Below are 15,000 nucleotides of genomic sequence, written 5' to 3' on the forward strand. Positions count from 1 at the left end.
TCTGTCCTCCCCTCCCCCACTGTCCCACTAACTGGCCAGACACACTGGGTCTCTCTCTCTCTCTCTCTCACATCCAGTCAGGCTACCACACACACACACACTTTTTTAATTATTCTACTCAGATTACTCAGATGTACAAGTAGCATACATGTGGCAGGATTCAAATAGTATTAGTAGTATGTAAAATATTGCTGTTGCAAAGCATCATCCATAATACTCATCAAGGGTCACACACACACACACACACACACACACACACAGAGAGAGAGAGAGAGAGAGAGAAAGAGAGAGAGAGAGAACAGGACACACACACACACAGAACAGAACAGGAACACTCACACTCACATAAATAAACACACACACACACTAGGGCTGGGCGATATGGCTGAAAACTGTATCACGATATAAGTATTTCATAGCAGTCGATATCAATAATTATTGATTTTTTTTAATCTATTAGATAAGGACCAGAAAAAAAAAGTTAAACACTTTTATTTTAAACTTAACCTTCCTCTGATTTTTATCACCTCAGTTATCAATCAAAGCAAACAGGGAAAAGAAATAGCAACACAATCATGAAAAACACTCAAATAAATAAATGTGCACATAAGTCTGAATGAAAAGCAGCACTGGTTGAAATATTGTAAACAAAGTAGGCCTAGCTTAATTTGCTAGTTTATCATAGTCTACTGGTTAGACTGTTCAGTTTCCCCACGTGTGTTTAAGTTTCAAATGAATACTTTTTTTCCTTGGGACAGGCCTGTTTGAGTCTTGGAAAATACTTTTTATAAATTAGTTTAAATACTTAAAGTATTATAGAGTTTTGAACAAATTCGTGCAGTGTGCTAATGATGCTAACCGGATTTAATAACAATTTAGCCAGTCGTCTTGCACGATTGTAAATGTTTGGATTACATGTGCGTGAGGAGGGATGCGCCTGTTGAGAGGAGAGAGAGAGAGAGAGAGAGTGCACGGGGCAAGGGCTCATTGAGAGTCTGTGTTGAGGTAGGCCTACTTCTATCGTCTACTCTGGTAGATTTGCACATACCAGCTACAATGCAAGATATATAGCCTATTTAATTATGGACAATGTAAGGCGGGAGGTGTGTGTTGCTTTTAATTATCGAATGTTCTATCGAACATATTTTTTATTGATATCGTTTACAGGTCTATTGCGATACATATCGCTATCGTTTTATCGCCCAGCCCTAACACACACACACACACACACACACACACACACACACACACACACAAATCTAGACGGACAGACAGACAGAGAAAGTGCCAGGGATTAACAACTATGTGGTCCAGACCGCTGTGCCCCACATACACTTCGATATCTGAGCGCTGAGATGAGAGTGTGTGTGTGGGGGGGGGGGTATCAGTATGTGTGTGTGTGAGAGTGTGTGCATGAGAGAGACATGCCCAGACCTCGTGTCTCCCTTCCACTACCCCTGCCAAGCCCAGCCACCCCACCCCACCCCTATCAAACGCCCGTGGGATCGACCTCAAGCAGCATTACATCATCCCAGCCTCCAGCCCTGGACTGCTCACACCAGAGCACAGGCTGACTAATCAAATGCCCATCTCTGCTCTGCTATGTTCTAGATGGCCCCATGGCTCAGCACTCAGCAGGGCTGCCCTACCTCTCTGGTTCTCTCTCGCTCTCGCTCGCTCTCTCTGGCCTGCCCTTCCATGAGCTGCTACTGGGGGGTGACTCTGGGCAGGAGGATGAGGAGGAGCAGGAGGAAGAAGGGGGTCACTGTGTGTGTGTCTGTGTGTGTGTGTCTGTGTGTGTGTGTCTGTGTGTGTGTGTCTGTGTCTGTGTCTGTGTGTGTGTGTGTGTGTGTGTGTGTGTGTGTGTGTGTGTGTGTGTGTGTGTGTGTGTGTGTGTGTGGGGTTGTTGTCTGGCTCCTCAACACTGAAAGCTGGGTTTTTTTTGTGACAATTTAAGGTTTATGACAAGGAGATTTGTGGAGATTAAACTTTCAAATCACAGTGCCCTTTTTGCTACAGTGCTTCTGCAAGGCAAAGTTTAATGGTGAGGCGTATAGGAGCTGGCCTTAGATAGGAAGTTAATGGGGTGTCTGAGGCACGACTGCTGACAATGGGCCACTTAGAGGGAAGAAAAACCTATTTATAAAGACAGACTGTTCGGCTGTTCGGCTGCCCTTGATGTAGTCTGTTCACTGGAGGTTGTGTCTGAGTTTCTCATGGAGTATGTTAAAACTTTGACTATGCAGGTTTCTTTCACTCCATAAAGTTGTAAATGTAAATCAGGTTTCTAGGCGAAGCATACTTGCGTATACAAGGAATTTTGGTCTCTGCATTTATCCAATCTGTGAATTAGTGAAGACACAGAGCACACAGTGAACACACAGTGAGGTGAAGCACACACTAACCCGGAGCAGTGAGCTGCCTGCTACAGCGGTGCTCGGGGAGCAGTAGAGGGGTTAGGTGCCTGCCTTGTTTAAGGGCACTTCAGCCGTTCCAACTCGGGGAATGAACCGGCAACCCTTTCGGTTACAAGCCTGAAGCCTTAACCAGTAGGCCACGACTGCCCCAATTATCTAGGTTTTATCATCTAGTTGATCTCTATAATATATTCAAATAAACATACCTGGCGTGACCACAAGCTGCCCTCTGTAGTTTAACATTCTAGGTCTAAAACTCATTAATCAATGCCAGAAACGCTTCTACAGAACACTGTCAACAAATATATCATCGAAATACACCAGGTGCCAACCTCGCTAGCTTTCATCAATGTCAGCAGCACTGTTGCTTTTGGCAGGACAGTGGGTACGTAGTGAGCTAGTTTGCCTTACTAATTTAGTAAGAAAAAAAAACTCTCATTAAAGACTTGGGCCCACTGGAACTTTTCCTAAATAAAAGCTATTGTGATTCTTTCAAGTCAGGAAATGTGTCTATTAGGACCATTTCTTGTGTGACTGTTCTTTACAGTGAACTTTCATAGGGAACTGAATGTAACAGGACAGTTTCACAGAGAACAGCTCCTGGAGGGACGGTATCTAGTTGGACTGGTTTGCAGAGGCCTCTCCCAACTGACACGGTGTCTGGTGAGATGCTGCATTACTATTATGAAACCTTTCAGAGAGAACAGTCTGTAGTGGGAACAGAGACAAGGAGAGTTTGTTACAGAGTTGTTTGTTTTGGAAGCGTTTCTATTGGGACAGTGTGTGTGTGTGTGTGTGTGTGTGTGTGTGTGTGTGTGTGTGTGTGTGTGTGTGTGTGTGTGTGTGTGTGTGTGTAGGGTTCTGATGGGACAGTGTGTGAAGGGTTCTGGTGGGACAGTGTGTGAAGGGTTCTGCTTTTAAACGGGGTTGTGCTGTTTTCTGGACCTGGATCTGGTGGAACTATTTCTGAAAAGACCCCATGCTAATGGGGAACTCCTGTTTCCAGAAAAAACACATTCCAGGAACCAGATCAAACAGATCACACACACACACACACACACACACACACACACACACACACACATGCAATCTGTGAACGAAGGCCAGCTGCGCTTTGTACAAAGCCAGCTCACATGCCAGCGGCACATGCGAGTGTTCTCTGTGTGTGTGAGCGTAAGAGAGAGAGAGTGTGTGTGTGTGTGTGTGTGTGTGAGTAAAAAAAAGAGAAAGAGGGGAGAGAGGGAGAGAGAGGGACTGTTCATGTGTTTTCTGTGTGAGAGCATGAGTGTGAGTGTGTGTGTGTGTGTGTGTGTGTGTGTGTGTGTGTGTGTGTGTGTGTGTGTGTGTGTGTGTGAGTAGTTCAGCTCACAGTTGTAGGGTAAGGGTCATTCTCCCTCACACACATGCACTTCTCCATTCACTAGAGTTGTGTGAGCAAGGCAGAGGGGAGGAGGGGCAAAAGGAGAGGAAAAGGAAGATCAACAAAGATGAAAGGTGTGTGTGTGTGTGTGTGTATGTGTGTGTGTGTGTGTGTATGTATCTGTGTGTGTGTGTGTGTGTGTGTGTGTGTGTGTGTGTGTGTGTGTATGTGTGTGTGTGTGTGTGTGTGTGTGTGTGTGTGTGTGTGTGTGTGTGTATGTATGTGTGTGTGTGTGGTTTCATTAATGAGGAACCAACATAAGCAGTTACCAGACAGTGGGTGTAAAGCTCAGGTCTACCTCTGATATAACTGCTATGTGCATGAACACTAAAACTGCTACATATTGAATGTAGTAGCCTATACTGTGTACTGTGTACTGTGTAAGTGTGTGTATAGGAGACAAATCTATCCTTCATGATACGTGATGCTCTTGGTGTTTATATGTGCGTTTACACATGGTAACAGTCCAATATTAGAGGGATCGTGAGTGCAATGGGTCGCTGTCCCAAGTGACAGTGCATACACATGCAGTGTGTGTGTGTGTGTGTGTGTGTGTGTGTGTGTGTGTGTGTGTGTGTGTGTGTGTGTGTGCGTGACTGATAGGAGACAGAGGTACTTGGATGAGCTCCAGGGAAGTTGGAGGTTGTGGTGGTGGAAGTGGTGGAGGAGGGAAGTACTCAGTGACTCAGTGACAGCCCAGACAGGGTGCACCATGCATGGGTCAGGGAGTTCAGCAACACCTCTCTCACCCTGGAGCATCTCAGGACAAGTGAGAGAATAAGACAGGCGTGCACTACTGCCACACTTACAAATTTACAAACTTACACACACACGCACACACACACACACAACACACACACACACACACACACACACACACACACACACACACACACACACACACACACACATTAGAATGTGGTCTCTCATAGGAACCCCAGAAATGTCATGCACTGATAATCCTTCTCTGGTGCATAGCATGTTAGGCTTGCTGACCTCAATACACTGTCTTGGCCCATTTTACTCATACATAGAGACACAAACACACACACACATGCACTCACTCACAGAACATGCTTCCAGCTGGATCTCAGAACACACAATCCCTTACACATACACACAATCGCCTTCATATGTTAATCGTTGGGCCCCTTTCCGTCACACACAGATAGGCATGTAAAGACACACACACACACAGAGACACACACACACACACACACACACACACACACACACACACACACACACACAGACAGACACACACAGACAGACACACACAGAGACACACACAGAGACACACATACACACACACACACACACACACACACACACACACACACACACACACACACACACACACACACACACAGACACACACACACACACACACACACACACACACAGAGACACACACACACACACAGAGAGACACACACACACACACACACACACACACACACACACAGACACACACACACACACACACACACACACACACACACACACAGAGACACACACACACACACACACACACAGACACACACACACACACACAGACAGACACACACACACACACACACACACACACACACACACACACACACACACACACACACACACACACACACAGAGACACACATACACACACACACACACACACACACACACACACACACACACACACACACACACACACACACACACACACACACACACAGACAGACACACACAGACACAGACACAGACACACACAGACACACACACACACAGACAGAGAGAGAGAGATGAAAGCATTTCTTTGCTATGGTATGAAAATGGATCTGTCAGTCAATAGTGGGGGCCTCCAGTGACCAGTGTGTGGTGGAACACCCAGATCTCATTCACACACTCACTCTCTCTTCCCCTCCCAAGGCCTGAAAACAGGATTACTGCTTTCTATACTCTCTCCCTCTCCCCTTCATCATCCTCTCATACCTCCATCCCTCTCTCCCTCTCTATCTGTTGTTCACTGGTGTTAGCACATAAAGAGATTACACTGCTCACTTGAAAAGAGCTCACAAACAGGCTCTTCTGTACATGTAAGGGTGTCACTACGGACACACAAAGCTACCGCATTCACTAGTTTCTCTGCTCTCTCTCTCTCGCTCCCTCCCTCTCTCTCTATCTCTCTCTCTCTTCTCCTTTCCTCTCTGTTCTACAAAAAAGAAGAGATGCCCCACCTGCCCTGTTTGTTTTGCCCCATCTCCCCTGTGATGGACGAGGAAGAGGAAGAGGGAGAGGAAGAGGAGGTGTGTGCTGCTTTTCACACTGCTCCTGAGAGGGATTTCACACCTTGGAACCGTGCTGCAACCAGACACAGGCTACACACACACACACACACAGCAGCGCACCACTGCTCTTATCTGTTAAGACAGTCTGACTACAATACCACACATCAACCCAGCCATCCAGTCATGTTTCTTTCGGTTTATCCATCCATCTCTCTCGCTCTCTCTGACGCACACACTCACAAAATAAAAAAAATACCTACAAAACATATATCTCTCTCTGACACACACACACTCAGAAAATAACAAAAAAATACCTTCAAAACATCTCCCTCCCTCACTCACTCACTCCCTCTCTGATTCACACACACACTCAGAAAATAACAAAAAAATACCTACAGAACATCTCCTTACTCACTCACTCCCTCACTCACTCACTCCCTCCCTCTCTGATGCACACACACACTCAGAAAATAACAAAAAAAATACCTACAAAACATCTCCTTACTCACTCACTCAATCACTCTCTGACGCACACACACACTCAGAAAATAACAAAAAAATACCTACAAAACATATAGCTCACTCACTCACTCACTCACTCACTCACTCAAGAATGGCCCAGTCCAGATTGTAGGTCATCTTAGAAGCCTGAACCCTGACATCTCGCGTTGGGAAAAATGCATAAAATTAAAATCTGAAAACGTAGTTATCTTCTTAAGACCCTTGGGTAGCTGTGATATAAATGCTGTACCAGAATTCGAAGCGTAAATATACAAATGTTATGTTTAAAGTGTAACCGTGATGGTTTCCCATTGGAATGAATGGAAAAGTCCATCATCACCTTGAACCTCTTGTCCTGGAGGACCTTCTTGATGGCCACCATCTCACCGGAGTCGCACAGCTTGGCCTGGTAGACCACGCCGAACGAGCCGTTTCCGATCACCTTGGTGTCCGTGTAGCTGACCTCCTGTGGCCGGTCTGGCCCCTGGCCTGGAGTCGCCACGACTGTGGTCACTTTGCTGCCGTCCTTATCTCCTGAGAGAGAGAGAGAGAGAGAGAGAGAGACAGAGAGAGGGAGGGGAGAAGATTTGCATTTATTCATGTGGCAGGCACTTTTATTCCAAGTCACGTACTATATTGCAGTACAGTTCCAGTGCAGGGTGTATCTGTACATAAGCCAAATGAACCTATGTTTGTGTGTGTGTGTGTGTGTCCAAGACGTACGTCTGTAGGTTCTGTGAATGATCACAGTGTGCGTAAGTGCATACAGGGGGTGGTGTATACTTCAAAGAAGTTTCTGTGTGTGCATGTGTGTGTGTGTGTATGTGTGTGTGTGTGTGATGTGTGCACCCCATGAATGTGCATATGCACTTGTGCACTGAGCTGACAGGGAGGTCTGTGTGTGTACGTGTGTTTACTTGTGTCTGTGTATGTCTGGTATGTGTGTGTGTGTGTGTGTGTGTGTGTGTGATGTGTGCACCCCATGAATGTGCATATGCACTTGTGCACTGAGCTGACAGGGAGGTCTGTGTGTGTGTGTGTGTGTGTGTGTGTGTGTGTGTGTGTGTGTGTGTGTGTGTGTGTGTGTGTGTGTGTGTATGCACATGTGTGCACCCCGTGCATGAACATTACGGGAGCTGGGCAGTCCTCATAAACAGGTTAAAGGTCATGGGGCAGGGGCTGCTATGGCTACTCTGCATCCTACTCAATAATCTGCTGCTTGTGACTGGACTGATTGTTTGTGAGAATGTGCTCTGATTGGTCAGTTTGAATGTGGCACCAACCAATGTTTCGATGTCATTTCCTTTTTAACTTTATGCATTGCATTCTTATGGTGGGTCACCCGAAATGTTTGAACAACTATGTAAATAACAGTGTATGTTTGTTACATCAAAAGAAATCCTGCGTGGATTACTCAGCCCTGCGAGTGCATGCTTCAGTGTTGTTGTTTTTTATTTGCTACTTCTACACACACACACACACACACCAGTTCCAGGCAATCATTATCCTGCTTGAAAACCCATACACACCAGTCCTTTATAATTTTTTCTCTCTCTCTCTCTCTCTCTCTCTCTCTCTCTCTCTCTCTAGCTCTTTCTTTCCCTCCTCCTCTCTTTCTTTCCCTGGGGTTGAGTCTGCTCCAATGAGGAACAGCTGGAGACCCTCACGGTTCCCACGGCAACCCAGCGGCCACAGCACAGCACAGAACACGACTTCAGAGGGTCCATTAACACAGGGCCCCCTCAGATATACACACACACACACACGCACACACACACACACACACACGCACGCACGCACACACACACACACACACACACACACAAACACACACACAAACACACACACACACACACACACACATACACACAAACACATACACACACGGCAGGTGCAAGCACACATGCCATATGGAAAGAAAGAAAGAAAGAAAGAAAGAAAGAAAAGAGTGTACTGTTTGTCTAAACTTGCTGCTGGGCATAGAAGAGGACCTGAAGGAAACCCTGACGGCACCCTGACTGCCCACTCTCTGATGTCATCGGTGTCCATAACCTCACACCACTCAATCTACATTCTACAGCCATGCCAAAGGACGCACACTGCCAACGCCAAGTCTGTCTTTCTGTGTGTGTGTGTGTGTGTGTGCGTGTGTGTGTCTGTGTGTGTGCGTGTGTGTGTGTATCTGTCTGTGTGCGTGTATCTGTCTGTGTGCGTGTGTGTGTGTGCGTGTGTGTATCTGTCTGTCTGTGTGTGTCTGTGTCTGTGTGTGTGTGTGTGTGTGTGTGTGTGTGTGTGTGTGCGTGTGCCTGTATGTCTCAGGCTGGCACATCATTAGCAAGATGATACTCTCAGCCTAGTTCTCCTCTCCTCTTTTTTTCCGATGACGTTCAGATGCCTCACCCCCCCAACTGTCCCAACCCCTTCTGCCATTATGAGGACCCCCCTCCCCCAACAACCACCTTCTACTATTAGGAGACACGGATAGAGAGAGGAATAGAGAGAGAGAGAGAGAGAGAGAGAGAATAACTGAGAATAGACTTACAGACAGCAAGATAGACAGTGGGACAACAGATGGGAAGAGATGGAAATACACACACAGCTTTACACCACGCACACACACACACACACACACACACACACACACACACACACACACACACACACTCTCACTCACACTCACCTTTACACCACACTGGACTAACACAGGGAGGCTACACATACAGCTTTACACCACGCTGGACTAACACAGGGAGGCTACACACACAGCTTTACACCACGCTGGACTAACACAGGGAGGCTACACACACAGCTTTACACCACGCTGGACTAACACAGGGAGGCTACACTGGGCATATAGCTGTTCGCGCAGTTCGTTCAACTTTCCGAGTCAATCTATGCAACAACTGACATTGGCCCGTTGTTAATCTATGGAACTGGCTACACCAGACATGATAGCTGAAGCGTTCCGTTCGCACTGTAATCTATGGAACTGGCTACACCAGACATGATAGCTGAAGCGTTCCGTTCGCACTGTAATCTATGGAACTGGCTACACCAGACATGATAGCTGCATGTATGCTACACATTAAATTAGACCAGTCTTGGAATCGGAGCGCTTCAGCTCACGGTCTCGCTGTAGCCCGGGTGTAAGGGTGCAGGGCATGTGGAAATAGTGCCGACAGTGACTGGAACGGACAGTAGTTCCTGTCTACACATGCTAACACATTAGCAAAGATGCTATCCAATGGAACAGAGGCTTAGCCTCAGCCAATCTCACCACAGGTAGACAAGCCATGGCAATGAGGACCTCAAGACAAGTTCAGTTTTACAGTAGTTCTGACATCTTCCCCACTCTACTACTGATAAAAACGACTTGATGTAAAAATATGAATTTATGTGCCAGACAGAGTGAGACATGAAGGAGTGATGGAGTGATAAAGAGAGAGGAAGAGAGAGGAAGAGAGAGGAAGAGAGGTGAAGAGAGAGGAAGAGAGAGAGGAAGAGAGAGGAAGAGAGAGAGGGAGGGAGGGAAGGAGGAGGGAAAAGAGAGGAAGGGAGAGGAGGGAGAGGAAGAGAGGAAGAGAGGAAGAGAGGGAGAGAGGGGAAGGAAGGGAGGAAGAGGGAGGGAGAGGAGGGAGGGAAGGAGAGGAGGAGAGAGAGGGAGGAAGAGGAAGAGAGGAGGAAGAGAGGAAGAGAGAGAGAGAGGAAGAGGGGAAGAGATGGAAAGGAGGAGGAAGAGGGAGGAAGAGGGGAAGAGAGAGAGGAAGAGAGAGATGAAGAGAGAGGAAGAGAGAGGAAGAGAGATGAAGAGAGGAAGAGAGAGGAAGAGAGGAAGAGAGGAAGAGAGAGATGAAGAGAGAGGAAGAGAGAGATGAAGAGAGGAAGAGAGGTGAAGAGAGAGGAAGAGAAGAGAGATGAAGAGAGATGAAGAGAGAGGAAGAGAGATGAAGAGAGATGAAGAGAGGTGAAGAGAGAGGAAGAGAGGAAGAGAGAGGTGAAGAGAGGTGAAGAGAGAGGAAGAGAGGAAGAGGAGAAGAGAGAGGAAGAGAGGTGAAGAGAGGTAAGAGAGAGGAAGAGAGAGGAAGAGAGGTGAAGAGAGAGGAAGAGAGAGGAAGAGAAAAGAGAGAGGAAGAGGTGAAGAGAGGTGAAGAGAGATGAAGAGAGAGGAAGAGAGAGGAAGAGAAGAGAGATGAAGAGAGATGAAGAGAGGGAAGAGAGAGGAAGAGAGGTGAAGAGAGGAAGAGAGGAAGAGAGAGGAAGAGAGAGGTGAAGAGAGAGGAAGAGAGGAAGAGAGAGGAAGAGAGAGGAAGAGGAAGAGAGAGGAAGAGAGGAAGAGAGGAAGAGAGGAAGAGAGAGGAAGAGAGAGGAAGAGAGAGTGAAGAGAGGTGAAGAGAGAGGAAGAGAGAGGAAGAGAGAGGAAGAGAGGTGAAGAGAGATGAAGAGAGAGGAAGAGGAGGTGAAGAGAGATGGAAGAGAGGAAGAGAGGTGAAGAGAGAGGAAGAGAGGTGAAGAGAGAGGAAGTCTGTTAACTGTGTGAGTGATCAGTTTGCTCTCCTTTCAGCTGTTCCGCGATGAAAATCAAAGCCCCGCACACACTTTCATCTCCTGATCAAAAGACCTGGAAAGCAAATGCAACCTTTAGCTAAGTGGCTAACCTTTACACAGACAGAAACACACACACACACACACACACACACACACACACACACACACACACACACACACACACAGACACACACTCCTTGCAGTATCCAGCATGAATGTTGAACTGCTGTACTGCACCATGGTCTGAGGAGGGTAAGAGACAAGAAAGACTCTCGGCAGAGAGACAGTCTGGCCAGGAGATGAGGAGAGGACAGAGAGTGCTTGGACAAGAGGAAAACAGATCCACAGAGGAGGAGAGAGAAAGGGAGAAAGAGAGATGGTGGGGTAGAGATTCACAAACACAGAGGGAGGGGAAATAGAGGGAGAGAGAGAGAGAGAGAGAGAGGTGGGTAGAGATCTGCAGCTGGAGAGGATAATGCTGGTTTCCTGCAGCTTCTAGGTCTGAGAGTCTGCCACCAGCCACTCTGTGAGGGTCTGCAGTCACCCCTGACGACCAAAGGCACCAGCCAATCAGGAATCCAGGAGCCCAGCTCCCCTCTGTGTGGGGGCGGCACCTGGCAGCAGTCACCACTCTCAGGATTTCACCACAGCTATAAATAACCACCGGCGTGTGTGCGTGTGTGTGTGTGTGTGTGTGTGCATGCGTGTATGTATAAATGTACGTGCTTGTACTTGCTTTGTTGGTGTGACAGACATACACTGCAAATGTTTTTATGCCTAGAAATGAATGCATGAAGTTTTGTATGTAGTCCTTGTCATAACTGCAGATAGACATGTTAACTTAAATCTCTCTTTCTCTTTGTGTGTAATCCTACAAATAAAACTTATGTTGCATTTATTGCTTTGTAAGAGCACAAAGTTAGGCTACATGCATATAATACTGTATGTGTGTGTGTGTGTGTGTGTGTGTGTGTGTGTGTGTGTGCGTGTGCAATAATATAATATTGTAGCAATTTTAAAAATATATATAATATAATATTATTAAACCATATTTTGCATCTCAAGTGCAGCATCTTTCCACTCATAGAATCAACTGTGTGTGCAAGCGCTCGTGTTGCCCAGACAAGAGTGTATCATACTTCAGGCCAAATCCTCAGAGATCTGCAGCTGATCCTCTCTTGCTCACACACATGTGTTTAACACAGTGTGTTTGCAAAAATGCAAGTATACAAACCAGTCACAAACAGGCGCCTGAACACACACACACACACACACACACACACACACAAAGCAGCAGTGTTCTACCCTCTAGCTACCTCTGCCTACTGTGCAGACATTATCTTATTATTCCCTGTCTCCTTCTCCTTCTCCACACACACACACACACACACACACACAGACAGACACACACACGGATATAAAGACACAAAAAAGAAGAAAGCTATACACAAACACAACACATCAACACACATGCATCCAAACACACATGCACTCACCCACACCCACACCCACACCCACACTTGCAATTCAAATTGAGGGTCTGAGGCAGGGTCATCCAGTGGTCATCGCCAGGGGGACACATGTCAGAGAGGGGAAACTAGCGAGAGGAGGTCAGTGTGTGTGTGTGTGTGTGTGTGAGGGGTATGGGGGGTAGATAGAGTGATAGAGTGGGCAGAGGGGAGATAGAGTGGGCAGAGGGGAGATAGAGGGGGCAGAGGGGAGATAGAGGGGGCAGAGGGGTAGATAGAGGGGGCAGAGGGAGAGATAGAGGGGGCAAAGGGGTAGATAGAGTGGTAGAGTGGGCAGAGGGGGAGATAGAGGGGGCAGAGGGGTAGATAGAGTGATAGAGTGGGCAGAGGGGAGATAGAGTGGCAGAGGGGAGATAGAGTGGGCAGAGGGAGAGATAGAGGGGGCAGAGGGGTAGATAGAGTGGTAGAGTGGGCAGAGGGGGAGATAGAGGGGCAGAGGGGTAGATAGAGGATAGAGTGGGCAGAGGGGGAGATAGAGTGGGCAGAGGGGGAGATAGAGTGGGCAGAGGAGATAGAGGGGGCAGAGGGGTAGATAGAGTGGTAGAGTGGGCAGAGGGGGAGATAGAGGGGGCAGAGGGGAGATAGAGGGGCAGAGGGGAGACAGAGTGGCAGAGGGGAGATAGAGGGGCAGAGGGGAGATAGAGGGGCAGAGGGGGAGATAGAGGGGGCAGAGGGGTAGATAGAGTGGTAGAGTGGGCAGAGGGGGAGATAGAGGGGGCAGAGGGAGTTGTGAAAGGCAGACAGCATGAATGAAAGACTGAGGGAGAGATGGAGGCAGGAGCTGGCACTGCCATGAGCTGGAAATGGAGGAACAAACACAGGCGCCAGAGTACACACATGAGCAAACATGTGTGTGTGTTAGTAAGAGTGAAAGACAAAGGTGTGTGTGTGTGTGTGAGAGAGAGAAAGAGAGATAGAGATGGAGGCAGGCTACACTACTGCAAAGCCCCTTATAAGTGTGTGTGTGTGTGTGTGTTAGTAAGAGTGAAAGACAGAGAAAGGTGTGTGTGTGTGTGTGTGTGTGTGAGTGTGTGAGAGAGAGAGAGAGAGAGAGAGAGAGAGAGAGAGAGTGAGAGAGAGAGAGAGAAATCATGTGAGACGATGAAGCCTGAGACAACAGAAACATGAGTGTTATTTTATAGCAGCCCATGTTTTGGCCATGGTGATCAGGCACAGCATGACTGCTTTCCGGGAAGAATATTCAATGTTTGCTCTGTGTAGTGTGTGTGTGTGTGTGTGTGTGTGTGTGTGTGTGTGTGCAGTGTTTCCCCTAGATTTTTTTCCAGCAGCGGTGCTGTTGATCGTAGGAATATGTTTTTTTATTCCTCCATTTAGTCAATTTCAGCATGGGTGTCTTAACTTTTGCACAGCACTGTATAAACTATATAGACTTCTCTTTCATGTCATTACACTGTATTGGTGCTGTGCAAGTCGAATTGTGTGCCTGTCACTTTAATGCAGCGGACGGCCGGTGGCGCTTTGCTTTTATTCTCTCGGTCTTTAAGCTAACTTAGTAGCGTTGTTGTGCATGGTGCATAAGAATATGTGGATGAAATGAATTATGTTTCCCATGTCATTTAGTAAAATAAATGGTCAAAAACTCGAAGAAAATCTATCTTGGATAATAGCAGATAAGTGTCTTGTATCATATCTATAATTTTGGTAAGCTCTACAGGAATTACAAACTATCTCAGATGTAAATGGTTTAGTATCCTATTACTCAAATGTAATTAAACCCACCAATAGGCTAAAGCTAGACCTAGTTTCACAGCCTAGGTATGTTAGCAACACAGGGCTTGAAAGCATTGCCTGTATCACAAAACAAAAATGAAACAATCGTGGAATTTATCTGGGAATAGGCTACTGAAGGTAGGGGGCTAGCTAAGCTGGCGTGTTTAATTTGGTTCCTTGGTTAACATAATGTAAGCTAGGCAGCGTTTTTTGCACAAAAAAAAGTTAAGCGTCTGCTAATAAACTTAAACATAAACACAAACAAGTGTGATCTCCTGTGGAATCCTGACTGCACCTTCAGCGTTAGGGCTACTATTATTTGTTGACATGAAACCTGAGCGAGCGGCAGCTGTTCCTGAAGTTCACTTTGCGTCTATTTTTTTTTTTTTTTAATTAGGCAACTTTTTTTGCAGTGGTTGAATTCAAGGGCAGCTGCGCCACTGATGAATACATTGTAGGGGAAACACTGGTGTGTGTGTGTGTGAGCAACTTTGGGCTGGGTCGTTCAATTCACATCTGATTGGCTGATGATATTTTTTGCTCCATTTTTATGGGACGTGTTGAGGTGTAACATATTGAGAAGTTCA

At 46.7% G+C, this 15,000-nt stretch overlaps 1 protein-coding gene across 3 annotated transcripts in view; it reads right to left on the bottom strand.

Annotated features, from left to right (window-relative positions):
• Positions 1 to 15,000, bottom strand: part of gsk3ba (glycogen synthase kinase 3 beta, genome duplicate a) — a 59,188-nt gene that overhangs the window by 22,894 nt on the left and 21,294 nt on the right. For all 3 annotated transcript variants that reach the window (XM_048240005.1, XM_048240004.1, XM_048240006.1), the window contains exon 2: positions 6,949 to 7,142. In XM_048240005.1, coding sequence (XP_048095962.1) covers positions 6,949 to 7,142 — 194 coding nt within the window. The remainder of the gene's footprint in view (positions 1 to 6,948; positions 7,143 to 15,000) is intronic.

Source organism: Alosa alosa, chromosome 3 (genome assembly GCF_017589495.1).
Source record: "Alosa alosa isolate M-15738 ecotype Scorff River chromosome 3, AALO_Geno_1.1, whole genome shotgun sequence".
Taxonomy (NCBI): Eukaryota; Metazoa; Chordata; class Actinopteri; order Clupeiformes; family Clupeidae; genus Alosa; species Alosa alosa.